Source organism: Aspergillus aculeatus (assembly GCF_001890905.1).
Source record: "Aspergillus aculeatus ATCC 16872 unplaced genomic scaffold ASPACscaffold_14, whole genome shotgun sequence".
Classification (NCBI taxonomy): domain Eukaryota; kingdom Fungi; phylum Ascomycota; class Eurotiomycetes; order Eurotiales; family Aspergillaceae; genus Aspergillus; species Aspergillus aculeatus.
This window is the reverse complement of record NW_017962989.1, coordinates 721,889-742,676: the sequence shown is the minus strand read 5'-3', so window position 1 is coordinate 742,676 and position 20,788 is coordinate 721,889. Positions and strand designations below refer to the sequence as shown.

General features: G+C 51.7%; 11 protein-coding genes across 11 annotated transcripts; 6 read left to right on the top strand and 5 right to left on the bottom strand.

Annotated features, from left to right (window-relative positions):
* Positions 1-30: 30 nt before the first annotated feature.
* ASPACDRAFT_32916 (post-initiation translation factor DPC29) lies at positions 31-928 on the top strand (the record flags this gene model as incomplete). The annotated part of the gene is made up of 2 exons (XM_020199917.1): positions 31-244; positions 303-928. The coding sequence occupies 2 exons, from the start codon at positions 31-33 to the stop codon at positions 926-928; spliced, it is 840 nt and encodes a 279-aa protein (XP_020053615.1).
* A 166-nt stretch (positions 929-1,094) lies between these two features.
* Positions 1,095-3,451, bottom strand: ASPACDRAFT_46129 (Mis6 domain protein; the record flags this gene model as incomplete). The annotated part of the gene is made up of 4 exons (XM_020201744.1): positions 1,095-2,189; positions 2,241-3,268; positions 3,324-3,377; positions 3,430-3,451. 4 exons carry the CDS (start codon positions 3,449-3,451, stop codon positions 1,095-1,097), a joined length of 2,199 nt encoding a protein of 732 aa, XP_020053614.1.
* Positions 3,452-3,887: 436 nt separating this feature from the next.
* On the bottom strand, positions 3,888-6,360 carry ASPACDRAFT_124149 (CLPTM1 family protein). The gene is made up of 4 exons (XM_020196717.1): positions 6,216-6,360; positions 5,085-6,146; positions 4,529-5,014; positions 3,888-4,475 (listed from the first exon to the last, which is right to left on the bottom strand). The coding sequence occupies exons 1-4, from the start codon at positions 6,255-6,257 to the stop codon at positions 4,161-4,163; spliced, it is 1,905 nt and encodes a 634-aa protein (XP_020053613.1). The 5' UTR covers positions 6,258-6,360; the 3' UTR covers positions 3,888-4,160.
* A 143-nt stretch (positions 6,361-6,503) lies between these two features.
* ASPACDRAFT_80732 (short chain dehydrogenase/reductase family protein) lies at positions 6,504-8,140 on the top strand. Its single transcript, XM_020205717.1, has 5 exons — positions 6,504-6,924; positions 6,992-7,077; positions 7,139-7,303; positions 7,356-7,426; positions 7,489-8,140. The coding sequence occupies exons 1-5, from the start codon at positions 6,644-6,646 to the stop codon at positions 8,038-8,040; spliced, it is 1,155 nt and encodes a 384-aa protein (XP_020053612.1). The 5' UTR covers positions 6,504-6,643; the 3' UTR covers positions 8,041-8,140.
* Positions 8,141-8,188: 48 nt separating this feature from the next.
* Positions 8,189-9,832, bottom strand: ASPACDRAFT_1873521 (uncharacterized protein; the record flags this gene model as incomplete). Its single annotated transcript, XM_020198016.1, has 3 exons — positions 9,560-9,832; positions 8,987-9,466; positions 8,189-8,917 (listed from the first exon to the last, which is right to left on the bottom strand). The coding sequence occupies exons 1-3, from the start codon at positions 9,677-9,679 to the stop codon at positions 8,189-8,191; spliced, it is 1,329 nt and encodes a 442-aa protein (XP_020053611.1). The 5' UTR covers positions 9,680-9,832.
* A 272-nt stretch (positions 9,833-10,104) lies between these two features.
* ASPACDRAFT_32744 (SNAP receptor SEC22) lies at positions 10,105-11,045 on the top strand (the record flags this gene model as incomplete). The annotated part of the gene is made up of 5 exons (XM_020199901.1): positions 10,105-10,138; positions 10,215-10,249; positions 10,347-10,456; positions 10,516-10,921; positions 10,983-11,045. 5 exons carry the CDS (start codon positions 10,105-10,107, stop codon positions 11,043-11,045), a joined length of 648 nt encoding a protein of 215 aa, XP_020053610.1.
* Positions 11,046-11,298: 253 nt separating this feature from the next.
* On the bottom strand, positions 11,299-12,630 carry ASPACDRAFT_1905015 (Elongator subunit IKI1; the record flags this gene model as incomplete). Its single annotated transcript, XM_020198815.1, has 3 exons — positions 11,299-12,114; positions 12,181-12,337; positions 12,472-12,630. The coding sequence occupies 3 exons, from the start codon at positions 12,628-12,630 to the stop codon at positions 11,381-11,383; spliced, it is 1,050 nt and encodes a 349-aa protein (XP_020053609.1). The 3' UTR covers positions 11,299-11,380.
* A 1,149-nt stretch (positions 12,631-13,779) lies between these two features.
* ASPACDRAFT_124145 (SNUT3/LISCH7 family protein) lies at positions 13,780-15,133 on the top strand. Its single transcript, XM_020196716.1, has 2 exons — positions 13,780-14,392; positions 14,449-15,133. The coding sequence occupies exons 1-2, from the start codon at positions 14,071-14,073 to the stop codon at positions 14,844-14,846; spliced, it is 720 nt and encodes a 239-aa protein (XP_020053608.1). The 5' UTR covers positions 13,780-14,070; the 3' UTR covers positions 14,847-15,133.
* A 181-nt stretch (positions 15,134-15,314) lies between these two features.
* Positions 15,315-16,616, top strand: ASPACDRAFT_46122 (NAD(P)/FAD-dependent oxidoreductase; the record flags this gene model as incomplete). The annotated part of the gene is made up of 2 exons (XM_020201743.1): positions 15,315-15,354; positions 15,424-16,616. 2 exons carry the CDS (start codon positions 15,315-15,317, stop codon positions 16,614-16,616), a joined length of 1,233 nt encoding a protein of 410 aa, XP_020053607.1.
* Positions 16,617-16,938: 322 nt separating this feature from the next.
* cwh41 (mannosyl-oligosaccharide glucosidase) lies at positions 16,939-19,760 on the top strand (the record flags this gene model as incomplete). The annotated part of the gene is made up of 7 exons (XM_020203838.1): positions 16,939-17,185; positions 17,242-17,721; positions 17,787-17,944; positions 17,998-18,043; positions 18,101-18,479; positions 18,547-19,456; positions 19,512-19,760. The coding sequence occupies 7 exons, from the start codon at positions 16,939-16,941 to the stop codon at positions 19,758-19,760; spliced, it is 2,469 nt and encodes an 822-aa protein (XP_020053606.1).
* Positions 19,404-20,731, bottom strand: ASPACDRAFT_1890486 (MMtag domain-containing protein). Its single transcript, XM_020198582.1, has 2 exons — positions 20,674-20,731; positions 19,404-20,577 (listed from the first exon to the last, which is right to left on the bottom strand). Exons 1-2 carry the CDS (start codon positions 20,709-20,711, stop codon positions 19,881-19,883), a joined length of 735 nt encoding a protein of 244 aa, XP_020053605.1. The 5' UTR covers positions 20,712-20,731; the 3' UTR covers positions 19,404-19,880.
* Between the last annotated feature and the right edge of the window lie 57 nt (positions 20,732-20,788).

The window sequence follows — 20,788 nt, the reverse complement described above, 5'->3', positions numbered from 1 at the left end:
AATCAATAATATTCCCCGGTCCACATCGCAATGGCCTCCTTAGTGAGCAGAAGTCTGATGCAGCAGCGCGCTGCTCGCGCCAACCAGCTCACGTACTCTGCCTGCCGTAGCTTCACCAGCAGCTCCCCGTGGTCTGCAGGACACAACCGTTGGTCCAAGATCAAGCACGATAAGGCCAAGGAAGACAAATTGAAGAGCAAGGAGCGTCAACTCATGAACAAGGAAATCAGCACGGCAATTCATCGTGAGAACCCCAGTCCGCTCAACTTCATTGCTGTAATGTCTATGCTAATTCAGCGCAGTGTGGGGACCCGATCCGGAGTACAATCCGCGCCTGAACCTTGCCCTCTCGAACGCGAAGCGAGCCGGAATCCCTAAGAATGTTATTGAAGCGGCTCTGGCGCGGGGAAAGGGCATAAGTTTGACGGGCGAAGCGCTGGAACAAGTCACCGTTGAGGCTATCCTGCCCCATAACGTCGCGGTCGTGATTGAATGTCAGACCGACTCAAAAGCCCGTCTATTGCAGGACGTTAGACATACTATCAAGAACGCTGGAGGAGCTGCTACCCCAACCATTTATCTGTTCGAGAAGAAAGGTAGAATTGTCTTCGAGAAAAAGGATGGCGTGGACCCCGATGATTATTTGGATCAGGCCATTGAAGCGGGCGCAACCGATATCACATCGGATGATGAGGGCCGCCTGATTGTCTTCACAGACCCCACGGAAACAAAGAGCGTGGGAGAATCGCTGTCAAAAGCCATTGGACTTTCAGTCGAAGAACTAGAGATATTCTGGGACCCAAACAAGGACACTATGGTGGATATCACAGACGAGGAGCACGTGAGACAGATCGAGACTGTCATGGGCAAGCTTCGAGAGGAGCCATGCGTTAACGATATATACATGAACACGCGCCAGGCGTTTTGACATGCTGCGGGCCCTGGTTGAGGTGTCTACAGCCCCGGGCACTTAAAGAATTGTATTATAGAATTAGAATGCCATACTAGATGTATCATAAATAGTATCAAGAAGAAATCTTACTTAGAGGCAGTCACCATCTAGTGTGCACTAATGCCGTTGAAATCTAGAGCAATCATTCCTTTCTCAATGCTTTCATGGTGCTGCGCATCAAATTCCCAATCCCGACATTTCCTGTCGCATCTAACCAGTCGAGCATCCGAACACGGTACTCCTGCCAAGTCAGCTTCACGCCGCCCTCTTTTTCGAGGGCACTGAGTGCTTTCTGAGTCACGGGCCTTTGTAGCCTTGGTTTACTCTCGTCAATGCCATTCTCCTCCTCAATATCTGCAAAACATGCTGCCGACAAATTGCATAGAGCGACATGGTGACTCAGAGAGAATACAGAAGAAATGGTGAACAGAAAACTGGCTTCTCGCTTTTTGTCCCGTGAGTTATCGTTCAAATTGCGGATAAACCGCGTGAGGGCGTTGACTGTGGGCGCCGGAATCAGGCAACCTAGTGCGTTCGGGTCTTCCGAGTTGAGTCCGCGGTTGCGCCAGAGCAGATTGCAGATGTCCATGATGTATCCGTTAAATTGACCCACAAGGTCTGTCGGATATAGTGAGTCGGTCGAGTGAGGGACCTGCAATGCTGGAGATGTGAGAGAATCTTCGAATGACGACTTGTAAGTTGCAAGGACTGAGCTCATGATCGATATAACCGAACTAATCGGGGTGAAGACAAGGGTGTAGACTGTTGGAGCGAGAGGAATCGTAAGACGGATGCTCCCATTCGACGATGCGTGCGAAAACAATTCGGCCAAGGTGCAGTAGAAATCAAGGACGGACAATGTAGCAGGCTTTGGGCTTTCACTTCCGCCGTCTGCTGTAGGCTGGATCGTAGACTCGAGACTCGACAAAGCCAAGAGTTCTGCGTGTGAGATGAGGCGCCCCAGTGGCTTATACTCATGGGCGCTGAAGGGTTGAGATCTCAGGCGCACACCCCATTGACGTATCAACAAAGAGTAGAAGTCTAGAAGAGCCGATTGAGAGTGAGGCGTGCCGTCTAAAACTGAGGCCTCCACATGGTGTAAGAACTCCTGCCGCAGAGTTTCATATCCTTGGAGAGGTAAATATGATAGTAAGTGGAGCACTTTCTCTTGATTGTCATAGCCGTTCCACAGAAGGACATATTGTTGCAGGAATGGGAGCAAGGCGTGGGGTATCTCCTGTGGTCGAGTAAGTATACACGATAGACGAAACTGGGCTGGAAGCCATACCTTCGTATATTGCGCATAGTTCAATGCAAGGTCCAGAATGTATCCCAGTGACTCTAGCCCTTCTTGATCACGATTCTGGATGCGCTCTAATTGATCATCAAGGAAGCTTTTCAGCCAATCATTCAGACGTTGGTGCGCAGCCTCGGGCTGAGCCAGAAAGAGATATTTCTGAGCCAAAGCGTCTCCCATCATGGATATTATCTGGTTAGGGAGTTCAATTCGATCAATTCTTTCGACAAAGTGGTCCACACTGCGCAACTCCTCCAACGCGGTATGGTATAATAAAACACGCGATGTTTGGACATCAGGCACAATAACCTCCATTTTCCCTCTCTTGACAAGTCCGCGATGCACTACCTGGAAATTTGACGGCTGAGTAGCCTGAAGCTTCTCCAGATGCGTTTCTTGGGCCTGTCTCACGTGAGCTGTCCACTCAGGATCAGGGTGTTTAAAGAACAATGCCTTTCGCCCTGAAGGTCCAAAATCGCCCACAATAACATCCGGGCAGTAGTTCTTGAAAGCCCTGAGTAGGGTAAGGAGCTCTTTATCATCGCCCCCAGAAGCACCGAGAAGCTCCATGAGTGCCTGGATCCTGAAAGATTTGACGTGTTTTCGCCTGGTGATAAGCGAGAGCAGGTGGCACAGAGGCTTTCGCAAGCTTATCATGTCAAGATGGTTAAAGAGTACCGCATAGAGCTTTGACAGGTGGGATCTATCATCCAGGAAATCGTATACAAGAATCAGCCATCGCAGAAGCAGAGCCTGCGTCGCCGGACTGGGCTTTGTCTTGGCAGGTCCTAGGCAGCATATAACATGGGTGACGATCTTTGAGGATATCCGTTCTTGCGGGTATAAGTTTTTGATCAGACTAGTAATTGTTCCTTGATCAAGATGGTTGCTCTTGGTGAGGACTTTAATTAGACGTTCGAGGCCAAGCTGAGAAATCCCGCTCTCGTAGGCGCGTGTAGCTATTGTTTTGGCCAGCTGGCCAGCATCCGTGTATCGCTGCTTCGAGGGAACAAAAGCAACTGGTCGGAGTTAAAGATCCAAAGCTTCAAGGCAATGGGGTGCCAGGGGACTTACCAGCCTCAAAATGCTCAATCGCATCCTGTAGGCTAGTTGGCGCGATGTCGGAGCCTGAATGGACTATTAACACCGATAGTCAATCAAAGTCAGGTTCATGGCAAACCTCTGTCCGAGTCCGACGACATCGTAGTCATTTATTCTTCTTATCGATCCGAGCGAATGTCTTCAGTATAATTCTAATGCGAAATCTCCTAGCGCATATCAGGCTGCACCGACGCCTTGTTGTTTTAGATCATCAAGTCGCGCGCGAATTCGAACTTGTCGCGTCAACTGCACGATACTGGACTGATTTGCCACAAAGAACAACCAGCGATAATAGCACCCACTACTCTCGACTAGAGTCCCGTCTATGGTTTCTCTTGCGTATGCAGGCTTTGATTGCCAATAAATTGGGTCACACTCGCAGATCTGGAAGAGAGGCGCGGGAACTTGGAGTTGGGCAAACTTTACCAGATTTGGCGATCAACTGGCGAGCGTTCAGCTCCATGTCTCTCACCAACGGCGCACACTACAGCACTTGTCGTCTAAAGGTCAAGAACCGCCTCAGACTCAGAAAGAGATGCAGAATGTTGATTCATGAGAAGTATATACCATTTTCTATATAGGTCGCCGAGCTCACTCTCCGGGTACAATGCAAATCGAAACGTTACGGACCGCGTCGGCTCATACATTTCTATATTCAGAAGACGCCACGTGCCATTGTATGGGGTGATTGATGGTTTAAAGATCCATGAGGATATGTTGACTAAGATAGACTCCTCTGCCGTGCAATCACGATGCTCCCAAGCATGTTTCCTTCATTAGAACACTCGAAGACTCATGACAAGCATCGCCCTACTTTCTTCTCTTTGCCGCCTCCTTAGACTTCTGGTGGCCAGATGCGGTAGCTGACGCTTCAACCTTGGGCTTCTCAGCCGGGGCAGCTTCGTCTTCATCCTCACTGTCTCCTCCCTGGCCGAACTCGTTGACACGGGTGTAGTCGACCTTGTACTTCCAGCCCTGGTAAAGCCAGACAAAGAAAATCACATCATCTCTAAGCGTGGCGAGTCTATGAAGCCATGGCATCTTGACAGTGAATGCGAAAAGGTCGTCGATGAAAGTATTGAGAAACTTGTACATCAGCGCCTTGCCGGGCATGTGAGCGACAGACTATCATTTTGTTAGCAATGAGACGGTCGGTTCCACCCGGACTATGTACTGACCTTCAGTCTGTAGTTGATATACAGACTAGGAACCATCATCAGGAAGCCGTAGGCGTAGACGCTTCCGACGAGGGTCTCAATGACATAGGAATACCATGACTTGTGAGTGTTGTAAATCAGGCTGTAGGCTGCGTATGCTGCGAGAAGAGGCACGGCGATGATGTAGAGGTAACGGAACGCGATTTCGTCATATTCCTTCGTCTTCTGCTCGGTCTCGCTGAGCTTATGTTTGTCCTCGAAGACCACCACGTAAGGTAGGAAGGAAAAGAACGATCCAGCTGGCGGCGGGCGCAGGCGCACGTCTACAGTTTTCGTAATTTTCCACGCCTCAAGCAATATACCGAAGCCTTGACTGGCAAGAATCATCCAGGACGTATTCTCGCTGTTATCCATCAAATAGAGGAAGATAACAGCTTGCATGAACACATTGGCCAGGATAGTGCGGACGGAAGTGCCAACGACATCCTTCTTCTTACGCCAGTGAGACTGCAGATCCAACCATTAGTAATGTCTCCACTGAATGATTCCGCCTAAGCATGGGTTACGCATGACCTACAATGTCGTTCTTAAACGCGAGAGTTTCGAAAACCATGTGGAGAATGGTGACCACACCAGTGGTTCCCAGAAGCCAGATGTTCGTGTCCAATAGTACTTCCTTGATCATTTCGAACTCGGAGCCATCGCTGCCGCCTGGAGCAGCGTTTCCAAAGGCAGCCTGCCGGGCGGTCTCCTTAGCGTTGGCATCAAGACTGGCCATCATGTTGAATTTCCAATTTTGCAGATTGTTGAGGGTGATGCGCAAAGGGACAGTGTCAACAGTCGAGTTAAGCTCCATCATATGGGTCTTGAGCTGCCAGAATGTGTTGAGGAAAACAATTGGGTAGTACCACCCGTTCTGTCCGGTGGCATCCCTCGCACCGCTGGATTCCAGCTGCATGTGGTGTCTGATGGCAGGATGAACTTGACGATACTTCTGAGCCCCGGAGTCAGGAATGAAAGAAACTGTGAAGTTGGGATGATAGAACGACGCGATTGACACATTTGGGGTGTCATCGACCTCTTCCTCTGCAGCTTGGTCGTTAGAGGCAAGCAGGCTCTTGAGCTTCTTGACCTTCTTCTTAGGGAGGTACTGGTTCAACGGGCGATAGAAGTGAACTGCGCTATCCGTGCTATAGTCCTTTGCTGCAGGATCAAGTTGATGTCCACTCAGCCCAACAAAGAAGTGTGCCCAGAGTGTACCGTTGCGCTGAACTTCCTTCGGAACCTTAATGGTGGTATCAATTTCCCTGGTGTCGCTGTAATTACCGAGAGTGAAATTCCTCTCTTCCAAGACAAGTGAGCCAGACGGGAGAGTCTTGAGGTTTGGCACAGCGATGGAAGGAGAGACATAGATATTCATATCGAGAGAACTATCGGTAGGCCAGATTGGCGAGACGAGGTCAGGGATGTGGCTGTAGTTGGGGATCTGGCTGCGAGGCGGACGAGCAGCAAAACTGGGCACGTCATTTGACTTTGCGCCAGAGACAGTGGTTTCCTGATTGCCGCCCATGAACTGGCCCATGATGAACTTGGCGAACATAAAGACAGCCAGGCCCTGAAGGACGCCTCTGAGGCCGGACTAGAAAGCAGAAACTAAGGTGTCAGCCACTAGGAGTTCAATCAATGCAGAAAGACGGCATGTACTCACGCCTAGCCCCTCCTCCTCCCTACGTTGTCTTTGTTCAGGCATTTTTGACCGGCTGTGCTCGCACCTGGTCAGCAGAACAAGAACGAGGTGGAAAGGTGAGAAGGGGAGAAGGTAAGAAAAGGCCACGCGCGAAGGACGGCGGCGGAGGCAAGCGATGGCCCAGAATGGCCGGGTGTTTTTGCGGGTCCGTCTTATCGCCGGGCGGGCTACGAGCATGACATAAATCGGGTCTTGCCGACCGACCAGCTACAATCTCCATTACTCCGTACTATCACCGGAGATCGCACGCACCCCCGCGCAAAGAGATTCTGCCCCACGTTACGAAAAATCAAGTGAACCCTGTTTACGACTGGGGTCTACGTGGTATTGTAGGGCGTCTCGTCGCGCAATTCGACATGCTGGGCTTTCGAATGTCGGCCTAAACTCCAATGACGGACAATCATCCTCCTCCCGATTACTCCCGCCCTCAGTTTCCTGCCCATCATGAGCCACGGGTATGGGTGATTACGGCTGGCGACTCGCCTATCGGGATATCAGTTATTCGCCAAATCCTCAAGCATGGTGACTGCGCCCTGGTAGGACGGGCGTACTCAGAGTCAGATCGAGACGAATGTCGTCGCGATGGCTTCGACGCATTTCTGGCCGAGATTGAAAGCCACAGCGACGAGGGATGGGGGCAGCGCTTTATGGCTGTTCCCCTCGATATAAGGTGCGCGATCAATCTCAATCGCTTCGTTCACTATTCGGTATGGCGCATGCTTACATCCATCTCGCAGAATGGTCGGTGAATGCCAAGCAGTGGTCGCGCAAGCCGTTGCGACATTCGGGAGAGTAGACATTCTCCTTTGCTGCACAAGTCAAGGTACCTCAGCCAACACGCCCGATCTCACGCCCAGTGCATCTCCCGCTAACCAACTACATAGCCCTCATTGGTACAGTGGAAGAGCTCGCAACTTCCCAGCAGACCTTGAACTTGGTTCGGGACCAGTTTGAGATCAACTATTTCGGCCCCTTGAACATCATCAAGGCGACACTTCCCCATATGCGTAGACAAAAGTCAGGGCATATCATGATTCTTTCTGGCATAAGTAAGAGCTTGCACAACTCGCGAAACTGAGCATCCACACTAACAGCAAGCAGCTGCTCACATCGGCACACCGGGCTTAGGAATGTACTGCGCTGCAGGCTGGGCTCTTGAGGGCTTCTGCGATGTAAGAGTGTTTCTCTGGATACGGAATAGATAATCGTCGCTAATGTTGTCCCCACTTTCTAGAGTCTCGCATACGAGATAGCCCCCTTCAATGTCAAACTTACCATTTTTCAGTGCAGCATTGAAATCGGAATCCTGACCAATCTGGTTACAAGTGTACCTCCAATCACCCCCGTCTACTCTTCCTCAGTCAACCATGCGCCGTTGTTCCGCGGGATAATGAATCGTCTCGTCTCTCGCCTGCCTAACCACGATGCTCGTAACACGGGTCTAGCAAATGGCTCGGTCAGCTCCCACCGAAGTAATCCTGTCGAAGACGGTCCGTTTTCTGCGCCAGATGTCATCTCCACGTACCCTCCGCTCAGCTCTGCGCACATGGAAGTCCTGGTCACCGAGACCGTGTATGCTATAACGGCAATTGGGGGCCATGAAAATCCACCCTCGCGACATATTGTGGGCCAGGAGGGTGTTGCTAGTGTAAAGGAGAAGTTGAAGACGGTCAGCGAAGAACTCGAGGACTTCATCCAATCTAGCTTTGCTGTTGACTATGCGGCCGACGATACTAGCCGGATACCCAAGGATGACGGCATGGGCACTGGTCAGGAAGCAACCTGAAGCAAGTTCATGAATCAATTAATAAAGCATGGCGACATGTTGTCAGCCAGCCAATCTCATTCGATTTCTTCTATCCTAGACTAGTCCAATAACAGGCTGTGTTTAGATCGAATTCACCCAGGCTCGGTCGAAACGGTACCTACATCAATTATGTTGATGTTCCCTTCTTGTTCTCGCGCACAAACCAGGCTTGTCTGACTTCCCACAAGCTCCCTATGTCCTGGTTGTTTCTGTGAGCTCGGAACTCCTTCCAAGCATTACCATTTGGCACCTTCTTGATCCGCCCATCTATTTCTATGATTTTCGAGGCCAATGCACTGAGTCCCTGGATGTTGGAGACTATTATCTCCTTGGCGTCTTGGGCGTGGTCTGTAGGCAGTGCCGCGGTTGGATTTGGGCTATTCTGGTAGGAATCTGGTTTGGAAAGCGGCTGATCTGTAGATGCCTGGATTCCCATGTCTGTCGGGTCTAGATTACCATTTACAGTGCTGGTTTGAGACTCCGAACACTGAGGTTTGCCCTCAGAAAGTGAACTTTCCGTAGGTGTTTGATCTTCCATGTTTCTCAAATCCAGGTTGTCAGTTGCATTGTTGTTCGGAGACTCCAAGCGCTGCCTCTTGCTGTCAGGGAGCTCAGAATCTGACGTGCGTTTATGATGAGAGATAGCCTCAGTCCTTTCTGCTTTCGGCTCCGATTCTGTGTTGGTCTCACCGGCCCCCTGTCGTCCATTTGCTTCGGTGGTTTCTGTGTCAACCTTTGAGTTCTCTGCATTTGTTGAGCTCGTCGAACCTATCGCAGAACCCGGCGCAGAGGAAAGGAAGACACGCCGCCCCGGCGGGACGGCGACGGTCAAGTCTGCGCCCTCAATCTTCACTATCTGGCGAGGGGTTAGCAACCCGGACTCCCTCTATGCGACCAAGGAGAGGCACCGGGAGGCTTCACATACCCTAGCTTCCTTCTCCACAAGGACCTTCTGTTTGCCTGTGGAGAAAACCCGGGAATACTTCAAGATATCGCCTTCACAGATCACGGAGTGATCTGTGAGCATCTTCAGTTTGACCTGGGAGCTCTGTCCGGCCACTAGCCGCCAGTCCACTTTCTGTTTCTGGCCCCAGAACTCCTCGAACTCCTCCTCCTTGAACCGATCAAACTTCCCAGCCGCCCTCTCTTCGACGGCTTTCTCCGCCTGGCGCTGCCATTCCGGATGGTAGCGACCGTGCTGGAGATCTAGCTGAAATTGGCGGATGCCGTCGCGCCAGTTATTCGAGTAGCGGAGAAAGGACTCCGGTGGTGGGGGGATCTTTGCGTCTGGGTCGCCAGCTTGAGGGTAAGGGTTCGGGTGCGCGCTGTCGGGAAGGAGTTTGAGAATCTCCTCCTTTTCACTCTCTTCCAGACATGTCCAGGCTTCAGGATGGCGAAGCAGTTTCTAGAACATAGATCGCAATCATTAGTCTCCCCATCCACCAATCAAACTACCAAGTAACCTCCTCGAGGGGGACTGTCAACCTGAGACACATACCACCAAATCCAGGCCAACCAGCCGCGACTTCGGGCTAGTCATCAGGTGCTCCTCACTCCATTGTTTGTTCGCGGCTGCCCGCCTCGGATTCCGCTTCGGTCTGGCGTTTGTCGATGACATCGCACAGCTGCTGCTATTATTAGGTTCGCCCGGATTGCGCTGTTCCTCCGCCTTCGAAGATCGATTTGTTCGGCTCCTGGAACATCACTTCTAATTCAGAATTGCCAATAAAAATAGTGACCTTTCCCCTTCCCACAGAATCAGTCGATTGACCGAATTGCAACCTTCAGGCGCGCGCGCGCATGACAGATAATCAACCTAGCGGACGGACGGACTGGTGGTCGGTCGTACCTCGTCACTCGCTGACACTCCGAATTGCCGGCGTCGACCGCCTTGCGCTTGGGGGCCATTGTTCCGCGGCCTGGCCGGGCCAGATAAGTCGGAGTAGAACAACGGCGGTAGCTGGTGTTGAACAATACTGTCACCGACGCAGCACTTTAGCTTGTTTTCCTGAAGAAACCAACTTTGATTATCTCACGGTCAAGATGGTCAGGTCAACTCAAATCGCCAGAATCGATGGTATGCTTGGATTGCTAGTCCTGCTGTTACGGGGAGAGGGGGTGTGTCCGCAGCTTGCGCTAATATTTGGAGACAGGCTTGATGTTGGCAGCGTCGGTGGATGATGAACAGGTCAGTCAGTCGGCGGAGCGCTTGCAAGTGAATTGCAAGTGAATGTGAAACACAATGAGATCGTCACTAACACAGAGCGCTTTCTTTTCTTGCACAGTCAGAGGTGGAATTGTCAGAGATCAAGTCTCAGGCCAAGATGATCTTCCGTCGCTTGAACCGCAATTCAGAGCCGCAGGCGAGCATTGAATCAGGCCAGTTTAGTCTACAGTAAGGATATAGTGAACGATTTGAGACCCGACTTATGCTCACCCCCGCTCGTTATCTAGCTATATCATCCAAGACGATATTTGCTTCCTCTGCATATGCGATCGCTCCTACCCCCGCAAGCTTGCCTTCACCTATCTCGCCGACCTTGCGACCGAATTCACCACCACTTACTCGCCGACACAGTACCAGTCCCCCACCCTGCGGCCGTACGCCTTTGTGGAGTTTGATACCTTCATTCAGCGGACCAAGAAGCTTTACCAGGACAGTCGTGCGTCGGCGAACCTAGACCGGTTGAATGACGAACTCCGGGATGTGACAAAAGTGATGACCAAGAACATCGAGGATCTACTCTACCGTGGTGATAGCTTGGAACGCATGGGAGAGTTGTCCGGCCGTCTTCGGGAAGACAGCAAGAAGTACAGGAAAGCGGCTGTCCGCATCAACTGGGAGCTGCTTGTCAAGCAGGTGAGTACAACCGTGGTCCCATGACACATACATAGAGAGTGCCGCTAACCGTTTCCCATAGTACGGCCCATTCGCAGGCGTCGGCTTCATTCTCCTTTTCATGATCTGGTGGCGCTTCTTCTAATATCTGCGCTTGGTAGCCACAAATTTGTATACCCACTAATATGAATGTATGCATAGTTAATGTCTTCGGTGGATGCAGGACACCATCGTCCTTGGCTCAGAACTCGAGAGAATTTCTGAATTGATACAATTCCTGATTTTATTGTCCGCAGCGGGTGTGTGTATGTGTGAGGCACGTGTGACGCATGTGTGATGGAATTTCGAGTCCCTCTATATAATCATAAGTCGTTAAGGTAGTCATATTCTGCGGGCCAGAGAAAGCGTGGGATCATTCGACCCAGCATCTAAACAGCTTATCAGCTCCGTGAAACAGACTTTATGGCCGGTGTGTCTATCTCAAATCTCATCCTCCTCTTCGTCAAAGTCGTCTTCCTCTCCCATGTCGTACAAGATCCGACCCCCTTCGCCTGGGCCATCGCCTTGCTGCGCATCAAAGTACGGCAGCACGACACCCTCCCGGTCCCTCCTCTGTCGATCTGTTAGACGGAGCTCAAAAGTCGATTCGGGTTCCTCTTCTCCCGCGCCAAAATTCGGCTCCTCTGGCGGGCGATACAATGGGTGGTCATCCAGCAGCGTCACGATCTCCTTCGCATACTGCGGGGGATAGCGCGAAGCCGGCGGCAGGATGTACCATTCCAGAACACCGCGGCCACTCTTTCTCCGGTGCTCCAACTCCAGCACAACGCCCTGGGCGGATTCGTTGCCGATCGGCTTATCCAATCTGCCCAGAAGCACGCCATCCAGCTCTTCATCCAGACCGAAAACCGGCGGCACCAGACTCCTATCGCGAGCCGCCTTCTGAGCCAGAATGTGAGAGAATGAGTGCAGGCGGATGATCGTGGTGGCGAGGTAGGTCAACATGGACAGGGGCGACGGGGTGTAAGGCGACGGGAGCGGCGGGCTGGGGACGTCTTGGTGAAAGGTGACCACGAGCGAGGCTTCGACTTTAGAGGCCGTGGGGGGCGCCTGTGGCATGAGGAATGAGCTCAGGAACGACGATACGTTGAAATGTGCGTCGGCTCTCCTTGCATGCAGGAGCGGGTTAATGGCATCGATCAGAATCAGGCGCCCTAGCTTTGGTGTTAGTCGTGTTGCGATTGAACCGTGTTGCCAGGATGGAGGTCGCATATACGTACTGCGAGAGGGACCGCTGGTCGAAACATTTGGGTAGGCTGCATTGACAGCCTTGATGATCTCTAGGGGGCTCTTCTTTCGAGCGGCAACGAAGGCATCGACACCCTCGAGCGGTTTCAGCGTCTCGAATGCGACAAACGTGATATGAACTTTGGATAACTTTGAAGAGCGTTAGTCGCCTTCTCACACGGCGGGATGCAAGACAGAGTGAACAGTTGGGTGTGAAAAGAGGCGCAAAGCTCGCCAGGGAGAGTCATGTCTCGCCGAATCTATGTAGAAAGGGTTCAAATCACCTTTGCGCGTCGGATATATTCCTTGATCAATGGTGTTGCGGGCTGCTCTAGAGAGTCCAATACTAGCGCAAGTGGCGATGTTGTATCTCTGAGACTGAGAAGTTTCGATATCAAGAGTAGGTTATGAGTTTGTCTGTGGGAGGTGTTGGTGGGAGCCATTCTGCTGGATTCGGCCTTGGGGAGCAACAGACATCGAAGAAAATGCGAAGATTGCGGGGTCGGTTTTTGCATGCAATAATGAACGCCGGCGGGGAGCTTAACCTCTGGAGGGGTTCGGCCTCCCCAAAAAGTTCCAATCAGCAAGCTTGCCGGCTTTAAGCTCAGCGCCTGCTTCCGATGTAGTCGGATCCACCGGGCTTCTTTTCCTTTTCAAGATCTATACATGTCGACATGGAATTGATACCCTTATGATCGAATCATATCAGTCATGCATCGAGCAATTGCATCGGTCTCCTTGAATCGAACTTCTCGCCAGCATGATCGGTATCAGCTTCCTACAGCACCCGTCACCCCCATCTGAACTAGAAAACAGTCCCACCCAGCAAAAGAGGTGGTAGCCTGGCCTTCACCTTCTTCATATGTTGTGTCATGGTCTAAGGCAGCTGAGAGCTAGCACAAACCTTGAAGACCTTACAATCGCAGTTTATCGTTCTCTTCATCTCGCATATTCTCATTTTCTTACTCTCCTACCACCACAGACAACTTCTGACCAGAGGGCTGGATTTGTCTGCTCATCTCACCAGAATGCAAGAAACAGCTTTACTTATGTGCAGGAAATCTCCATCTCAAGAAAGTCTTACATTGGTCGACACTCTGTGGGCTTTCCAGGCCGTTCGGTGCAATTCAGCTCAACGGCTTGACATATATATATTTGTTACCCATGATTCTACTATATATATGACATTGCTCCTGCTGCTGAATTGGAAAGCAGTATACACCAAAAATCAAAACCTGAACACCAACTCATCTGGCAAGTATCCTATAGAATAAATAACATGCATCAAGAGTTGCTGCGAATGAATCTTCGACGAGTTCACTGGCTTGTTCATTTGATATCAGCTATGGGACGGCGCACGGGTACATTGTTTCATTTTTTTCTTTGCTTCGTTTGAATAGTATGCTATGCAGTCTAGACCGTCTTACTACAGCATGAGGCTACAGATAAGCAAGATCGCAAGAGATGATCAACGTGTCAAAGGCTAGTAGATATTAGTTGACAATGATTTCGAAAGTCGAAGTTGCCTCCAAGCTTCCGCGGTATTGAGCTAGCCGCGTGAATGGTGCCAACCGGCGACCGTAACAACTTCACGCTTTCAGCTTTGGTCTTGGAGTCAGTCACTGGACACAATTTCTCGGACACTCTCCTACATGCTGCCAGTCAGCTCACCTTCGTGCAATTGAATAATCCCACTAGAATGACGGCTGCCATGATTTGACCTGCTTCCAAGTTTTGCCATAGACACATTTTCCTCAGTCTCCCCCCCCCCTACCCGTTATCATTCGCCGCGGGAACAAAACCTCACGCATCGACTTCACAACATAGCCTACCCGCCTTTCAGCGCATACATACTACGAGACCAAAACTTACAGACTGGGAAAATGGCGGAGTCTTCAGCGAAACGTGCACGGAGACCCGATAGCTCTACAATGTGGGATCAAGATGACAGGAGAACACGCTCGCCCGAGCCAGAGTTAGACTACACCCGAAGCCCGCGGCGGGAGCATGGAAAGGAACAAGGCAGGCGCGATGGACCCAGAGATGATCGAAGATACCGCTCTCGCTCGAGAGACCGGAGAGACAGGCGGCGCGATAGGAGTAGGTCAGGCGATCGTCGGGATCGTGATCGAAGGGACCGAGACCGTGACGGGCGAGGTACGAGGGAGAGAAGTATCAGCAGGGACAGATATCATGATAGACGAGGTATGTGGCTCGCTGAACCCTACTCAGCCGGTAACGTGTCTAATCTGGTGCTACAGGCTATCCATCCAAAGGAGACAGATATCGGTCCCGATCCCCTGCCCGGAATGGCAACAGAGACAGATCCAGGACGCCACCCCCGAGAGGCCCCAGAGCCGACCGTAATCCTGATCGCAGAGACCCTCGAGCACAGCCGAACGGTGTCGCGGATACAAAATCGCGACATGGCCGGCCTCGGGACGACACCGAAATGGATATCGACGATGCCGCCGACGATGACGATTTTGAAGAGATGATGCGCCGGAACATGGGCTTTACAAGATTCCGGAGCACGAAAAACACCAAGGTTCCCGGAAACAATGTGTATGGCATTCGGAAGGAGAAGAAGACGGAGTACAGACAGTACATGAACCGCATAGGAGGATTCAACAGACCGCTTAGTCCGTCGAGGCAGTGATTCCATCGCAGATTTCCTTCCCTCACAAATATTTTTTTACCTGATGTTACCTACAAGCCATCTTCTCACTCACATCTTTTTCTATCTTCTTGTCATTGTTTTTATTATTGGGTGATATCATTGTTTTTGTTCCCCAGGGATTTGTCGCAACATGCATTGCTGGAGTAAGATTACGGGTGGCCTTTGCTTTTTTCGAACTCAAAAAACAGGCGAATGAATATCAACTGACTCAAATCTGCCTGCACTTTATAGACAGGTTTAATTGATAATCAAGTAATTCAAGCCTCTTATCGGCGCCCAGTAAGCGCTCGGGAACACATGACCGGAGTGACGTAGGTGCTGCTAAGAAGCCCTCTCCACCCCCTCTTCTGGTTCTTTCCCCTAAACCACGGACATATTCCTGCGACAAAATCGCCAATCGTGGCTTCACTAAGGATTATAGGCTCTAGATTTGCGCCGTATCGCAGAATGTCCACCAGCAGCGAGCGCCGTGAGATTGTCATTGTGGGTATGTTCATGGTTCAGTAGATCTACCCCGCACGACTGATACGACTTTATGCTAACAGCTTCTTTTCAGGCGGTGGTATCATCGGATGCTGCTCAGCTTACTACTTGACACGCCATCCGTCCTTTGACCCATCTCGCCACTCAGTGACTCTCATTGAAGCAACCGAGATCGCAGGAGGAGCGTCGGGAAAAGCTGGTGGTCTTCTGGCTTTATGGGCATATCCGAGCAGCATCGTGCCGCTGAGTTACAAGTTGCACGCCGAATTGGCCAAGGAGCATAATGGCAAGGACCGATGGGGGTATCGTGAAGTCAACTGTGGGCAGCTGATCATTGACGGTCGACGACTGCCTGAGAAGAAAGAGCAAAGCGGGGGTAAATCAGAAGAGTCCGTGTCGCTGCAGAAACGAAGCGCCGCTGCCTTGGAGAAGCTGAAGTCTGCTCGAGTGCCGAAAGACTTGGATTGGATTGAGCCTGAGCTTGTGAGAGGCTATGAGAGCATGAGCGATCCTGGGGAGACAGCTCAAGTCCATCCTTACCTTTTTACCACTTCAATTGCCAAATTAGCCGAGGAAAGTGGCGCAAAGATTACCCTGGGATCGGTTACTGGCATCAACTACTCCGAGGACGCTGTCCAGTCGGTGACCTATACTGATAAGAAGACCGGGGAATCGCAGACTATCTCTGCAACTGATGTTATTGTTGCTGCTGGTCCTTGGACGAGGACCGTTCTGCCGGAAGCACCCATCACGGCGACTCGTGCCCACAGTGTTGTGATCCGTCCCCAACAACCGGTCAGCGCATACACCCTGTTCACCAACATTGCGCTCCCGGCCAACTTCGATCCAACCAAGCCCTCTCGTCCAGATGTGGCAAGTCCGGAGATCTACGCTCGTCCGGACGCCACTGTCTACGCCTGTGGTGAGGGTGATCAAACTGTTCCCCTGCCTCCGACGTCCGCCGAGGTCGAGGTTGACGAGGTGCGATGCCAAGAGATCATCAACCAGGTCGGTAGTATATCTGATCGCCTTCGCAATGGAGAGATCTGCGCGCGACAGGCTTGCTACTTACCAAATGTGGCTGCTGCTCGTGGGGGCCCCATGATCGGCCATACGGGCACGAAGGGATTGTATCTAGCCGCTGGTCACACCTGCTGGGGTATCCAGAATGCGCCTGGCACCGGTCAACTCATCAGCGAGTTCGTCTTCGATGGGCAGGCTAAAAGCGCACGCATTAGAGCGCTTGACCCAAGAGAATACTTTTGAAGGGAGTATCGATACATAGAAGCCAAATAGAGTAAATACGGCCTTATTTGCCTTCTTCTATATGTATGTCTGTTGCCCAGGCTGCAGAGGTACAGTACCGTGGCCCAGCGGCCGCGGCACTGCGGAGCTTGGGCCACGTAAGTTGCGGAGCGGAAGAGCGGCCGATGCTCCTGCGGATTAGTTGACAGATAGTTATTTCACGTTGCGTACCACCACCACTACTCACTCTTTAAGGGGGAAGCTTTATCGAATTAGGCTTCTTCCCATGACCAATCTCTATCCGCGAGACTTGCAATTTCTCATTTGATGCTTTCTCTGGAAAATGCATCTCTCTAAACTTCCATTGCTGCTAGCGCCGTTACTCAATGCCGCTACGGTGCTCTCCGACCAAGCTCCAGCAGATGATCTATCCGTCCTGACCAACGAGGTTGCAAGGGCCAACAACCAATCTCTACTATGGGGTCCCTACAAGCCGAACCTGTACTTCGGGGTCCGCCCTCGAATTCCCAACAGCTTCTTCGCCGGGTTGATGTGGGCCAATGTGGACAACTATGCCACGGCACAGCAGAGTAAGTTTCGCAGTGAGAAGGGCGATTGGGGTGCACATATACTGACTTATCCAAAGACTTTAGGCACACATGCGAACAGAACGAGGGGATGGCCGGATACGGCTGGGACGAGTATGACATTCGAAAGGGTGGCCGCCAGACAATCCACGACGAAGGCAATGCTCTCGACATGACGATCGACTTCATCAAGGTCCCCGGTGGACAGCATGGAGGCAGCTGGGCTGCTCGTGTGAAGGGTGTTCCCCGCGAGAATGGCTCCCCCGATCAGTCGACGACCGTTGTTTTCTACACTGGGCTGGAGGGACTCGGAGACCTGGGCGTGACCACTGAATCCGAGGACTCCCGCGGCTTCGAAGGCGACGTGAAGCTTACGGGATATACCTCGGACCTTGGTGCTTTCTCGGTTGATGTCACTGCTGGTCCCGCAAGCAATGGTCACCCTGAAAATGACCACCCATCTTATGATGAGAAGCCCCTGGACCGTACACTGGTGTCTAGCTTGGCTTTGAACCCGGAACAATTGTGGCAGACGAAAGGTAGACATTCTCCATTGGTGGAAAAGCTTTCGCGCTTTAGAGAACGGGTACTGACATTGTGGTAGTGGTTTTGTTCTCCAAGATGAAGGAAGAGGTTGATGCTGCTATTGAGAAGCACGGCCAGGAGAACCCCCCCCCTGCTTCTCAAATCTTCACGATCAAGAACGAACCCGGCGATGGAAATATTCATCTCGTGCAGAAGGTCTTCAAGGGTGCTTTTGAGGTAGGTACACTACAGAATAATTCTTATGGTACTTAGTGGCTAAATTAAGCCAGTTCGATATTCTCTTCTCGTCCGGATCGTCACCGCTACCGTTGACATGTGAGAAAAAAACAAACCCAGAAGCTCTAATGACTATCAACTAATGGCTCACACTAGCGGACATCTTGACTGAGCAGATTAACACAGCATCCCTCGCCTTCTCTGATAGATTCGAGAAGATCCATCCTCCGCAAGCTCCGTTTGACACGGCGGAATATCTACAGTTCTCCAAGTCAATGTTGTCTAACCTTGTCGGTGGCATTGGTTACTTCCATGGTACAGATATTGTTGATCGATCGGAGGCGCCTGAGTATGATGAGGAGAATGAGGGATTCTGGGAAGAGACTGCAGAAGCCAGAAGTCGGGCTCGTCCTGTTCTCGAAGGACCCAAGACCCTCTTTACTTGCGTTCCTTCCCGCCCTTTCTTCCCTAGAGGTTTCCTTTGGGACGAGGGTTTCCACTTGATCCCTGTTGTTGATTGGGACATGGATCTAGCGTAGGTTTTCACAAATCTCGATTGCCTCGGCTCGAGATTCCAGACCATTATCGCTAACGTCGTGTAGACTCGAAATCGTCAAAAGTTGGTTCAACCTCATGGATGAGGATGGCTGGATTGCTCGGGAGCAGATTCTCGGCTCGGAAGCTCGCAGCAAAGTCCCACCCGAGTTCACCATCCAGTATCCTCATTATGCCAACCCTCCGACTCTCTTCGTCATTCTGGAGGCTTTCGTCGATAAGCTCGATGCTAAGAAGAATGCTTCTGTCAACCGGCCGTCTGACTATGAAATCACCGAGGGCCTCAACTCGGCTTTCGTTGAGACTCCAGAGCTGGGCGACGCTTATATGCGCTCGATCTACCCCCTGCTCAAGAAGCACTACTTCTGGTACAGGAAGACTCAATTTGGAGACATTAAGTCCTATGACCGAGAAGCATTCTCAACCAAGGAAGCATACCGCTGGCGAGGAAGGTCTGTTCAGCACATTTTGACCTCGGGTTTGGATGACTACCCTCGACCTCAGCCTCCTCACCCCGGCGAGCTGCATGTCGATTTGATCAGCTGGATGGGTATGATGACCCGTGCCATTCGTCGTATCGCCGAGGCACTTGGAAATGAAGAGGATGCCGAACAGTTCAAGAACTACGAGATCGCTATCTCGCGGAACATTGACGATCTGCACTGGGACGATGACGCGCAGACGTACTGCGATGCCACCATTGATGAATACGAGGAGAGCGTTCATGTGTGCCACAAGGGCTATATCTCGATCTTCCCCTTCTTGACCGGAATGCTGGGCACTGACAGCCCTCACCTGAAGGCCGTTTTGGATCTGATTGGGAACCCGGAAGAACTCTGGAGCGATTATGGCATCCGTAGTTTGAGCAAGAAGGATGAGTTCTATGGCACCGACGAGAATTATTGGAGAAGTCCCATCTGGGTCAACATCAATTACCTTGTGGTCAAGAACCTTTACGTAAGTCAATATCGCCCGATTGGACTGACACACGAAGCTAATCGTTCTCGCGTAGGATGTTGCAATCAAACCCGGTCCCCACAGCGAGCAAGCCCGCGAGTTGTATTCCAATCTGCGGAAGAATTTGGTTGAGAATGTGTTCAGACAGTGGAAGGCAACTGGCTTTGCTTGGGAGCAGTACAACCCTGAGACCGGACAAGGGCAGCGGACACAGCACTTCACCGGCTGGACAAGCATGGTTGTGAAGATCATGTCCATGCCCGATCTGCCCGCCAATGGAGCAACAGGCCACGATGAATTGTAGACGTAGACCGATGAGGATATCTTGATGTGATATACAATAAGATAGCAAGCTTTCCAAACAACTGTACAGTTTTACTTATTCCAAAACTCCTGACTCCTGGTATGCGAGTAGACTGCATGCTCAATGGCGGCGACGGTCAGAGAAATCCCTGTCTCTTGGGTCTGCGCGATGACGATCGTCTCGACGTTTCCTGTAATCGTCGCGAGTCCTCTCTTTACTTCGCGAGCGCGAGCGCGAGCGCGATCGTCTTCTTCTTCTATGATCGCGATCCCGCGACCTGGATCGCGACCTGTGTCGGTGACTGCGAGGATGACGGTCATCCTCGTCACGATGTCTGCGGTGCCTACGCTCCCGGTCTCTGTCCGTATTCCTCTCCCTATCCGATGCTCGATCCCGCCTCCGCTCTCTGTCAGGACTCCGGCTATGTCCGCCTCTCCGTCTCCGACTGGAGCGCGGTTCAGCATCCCCTCGAGATGAACCGTAACCGAGTCCCTTGCCAGCCTCGTCACCCCCTTCCTTATCCGCAGCTTCGGACGGGCCACCGAGTGGGGTCAAGTTGGCATTCTCCGACGCCTTGGCGGGGATAGGCAGTCCCAAAGCTCGCGCCATCGCCTCTTCCTCAGCCTCTTTGACCCGTTGTTTCTCCTCGCGGTCCTTCCTTGCTTGATCCTCATCGTCCGCGTCGCCTTTAGCATACCATGTCAAATCCTTGCCCTGTTGCCAGCGACCGACTGGGGCCATGAGAGAGTGTCCCAGGTAGTTTTCGCGATGCGAGGAGTCCTTAACATCGGACCATTTGAAGTCGCCGCGGCCGCCGCTAGGAGGATGGAGCTGTCAGTGCTATGTTCTGCGGTCATGTTCGGACACGAGGGTCGGGTGCAGAGAGTGCTAAGGGTAGTGTAAGAGAACTCACCGGCTGCCTTCCTTGCGAACACCTGCGACCAGATCCATTCTGGCGGTATATTGGTTGCAGTAGAGAACTCTTGCCTCCTGATGAGAGAGGTGGTTAGCTGTCCAGTACGTATGAG

Excerpts from the sequence above, each read along its gene's own strand:
- ASPACDRAFT_124149 (XM_020196717.1), bottom strand. The coding sequence starts at position 6,257 with ATGCCTGAACAAAGACAACGTAGGGAGGAGGAGGGGCTAGGC. Across the intron at positions 5,015-5,084 it reads TCGCGTTTAAGAACGACATT|TCTCACTGGCGTAAGAAGAA; the intron begins GTAGGTCATGCG and ends TTGGATCTGCAG. Across the intron at positions 4,476-4,528 it reads ATATCAACTACAGACTGAAG|TCTGTCGCTCACATGCCCGG; the intron begins GTCAGTACATAG and ends ACAAAATGATAG.
- ASPACDRAFT_80732 (XM_020205717.1), top strand. The coding sequence starts at position 6,644 with ATGACGGACAATCATCCTCCTCCCGATTACTCCCGCCCTCAGTTTCCT. Across the intron at positions 6,925-6,991 it reads GCTGTTCCCCTCGATATAAG|AATGGTCGGTGAATGCCAAG; the intron begins GTGCGCGATCAA and ends TCCATCTCGCAG. Across the intron at positions 7,427-7,488 it reads CTCTTGAGGGCTTCTGCGAT|AGTCTCGCATACGAGATAGC; the intron begins GTAAGAGTGTTT and ends CCCACTTTCTAG.
- ASPACDRAFT_124145 (XM_020196716.1), top strand. The coding sequence starts at position 14,071 with ATGGCGGAGTCTTCAGCGAAACGTGCACGGAGACCCGATAGCTCTACA. Across the intron at positions 14,393-14,448 it reads CAGATATCATGATAGACGAG|GCTATCCATCCAAAGGAGAC; the intron begins GTATGTGGCTCG and ends CTGGTGCTACAG.
- ASPACDRAFT_1890486 (XM_020198582.1), bottom strand. The coding sequence starts at position 20,711 with ATGGATCTGGTCGCAGGTGTTCGCAAGGAAGGCAGCCG. Across the intron at positions 20,578-20,673 it reads GTTCGCAAGGAAGGCAGCCG|CGGCGGCCGCGGCGACTTCA; the intron begins GTGAGTTCTCTT and ends CCATCCTCCTAG.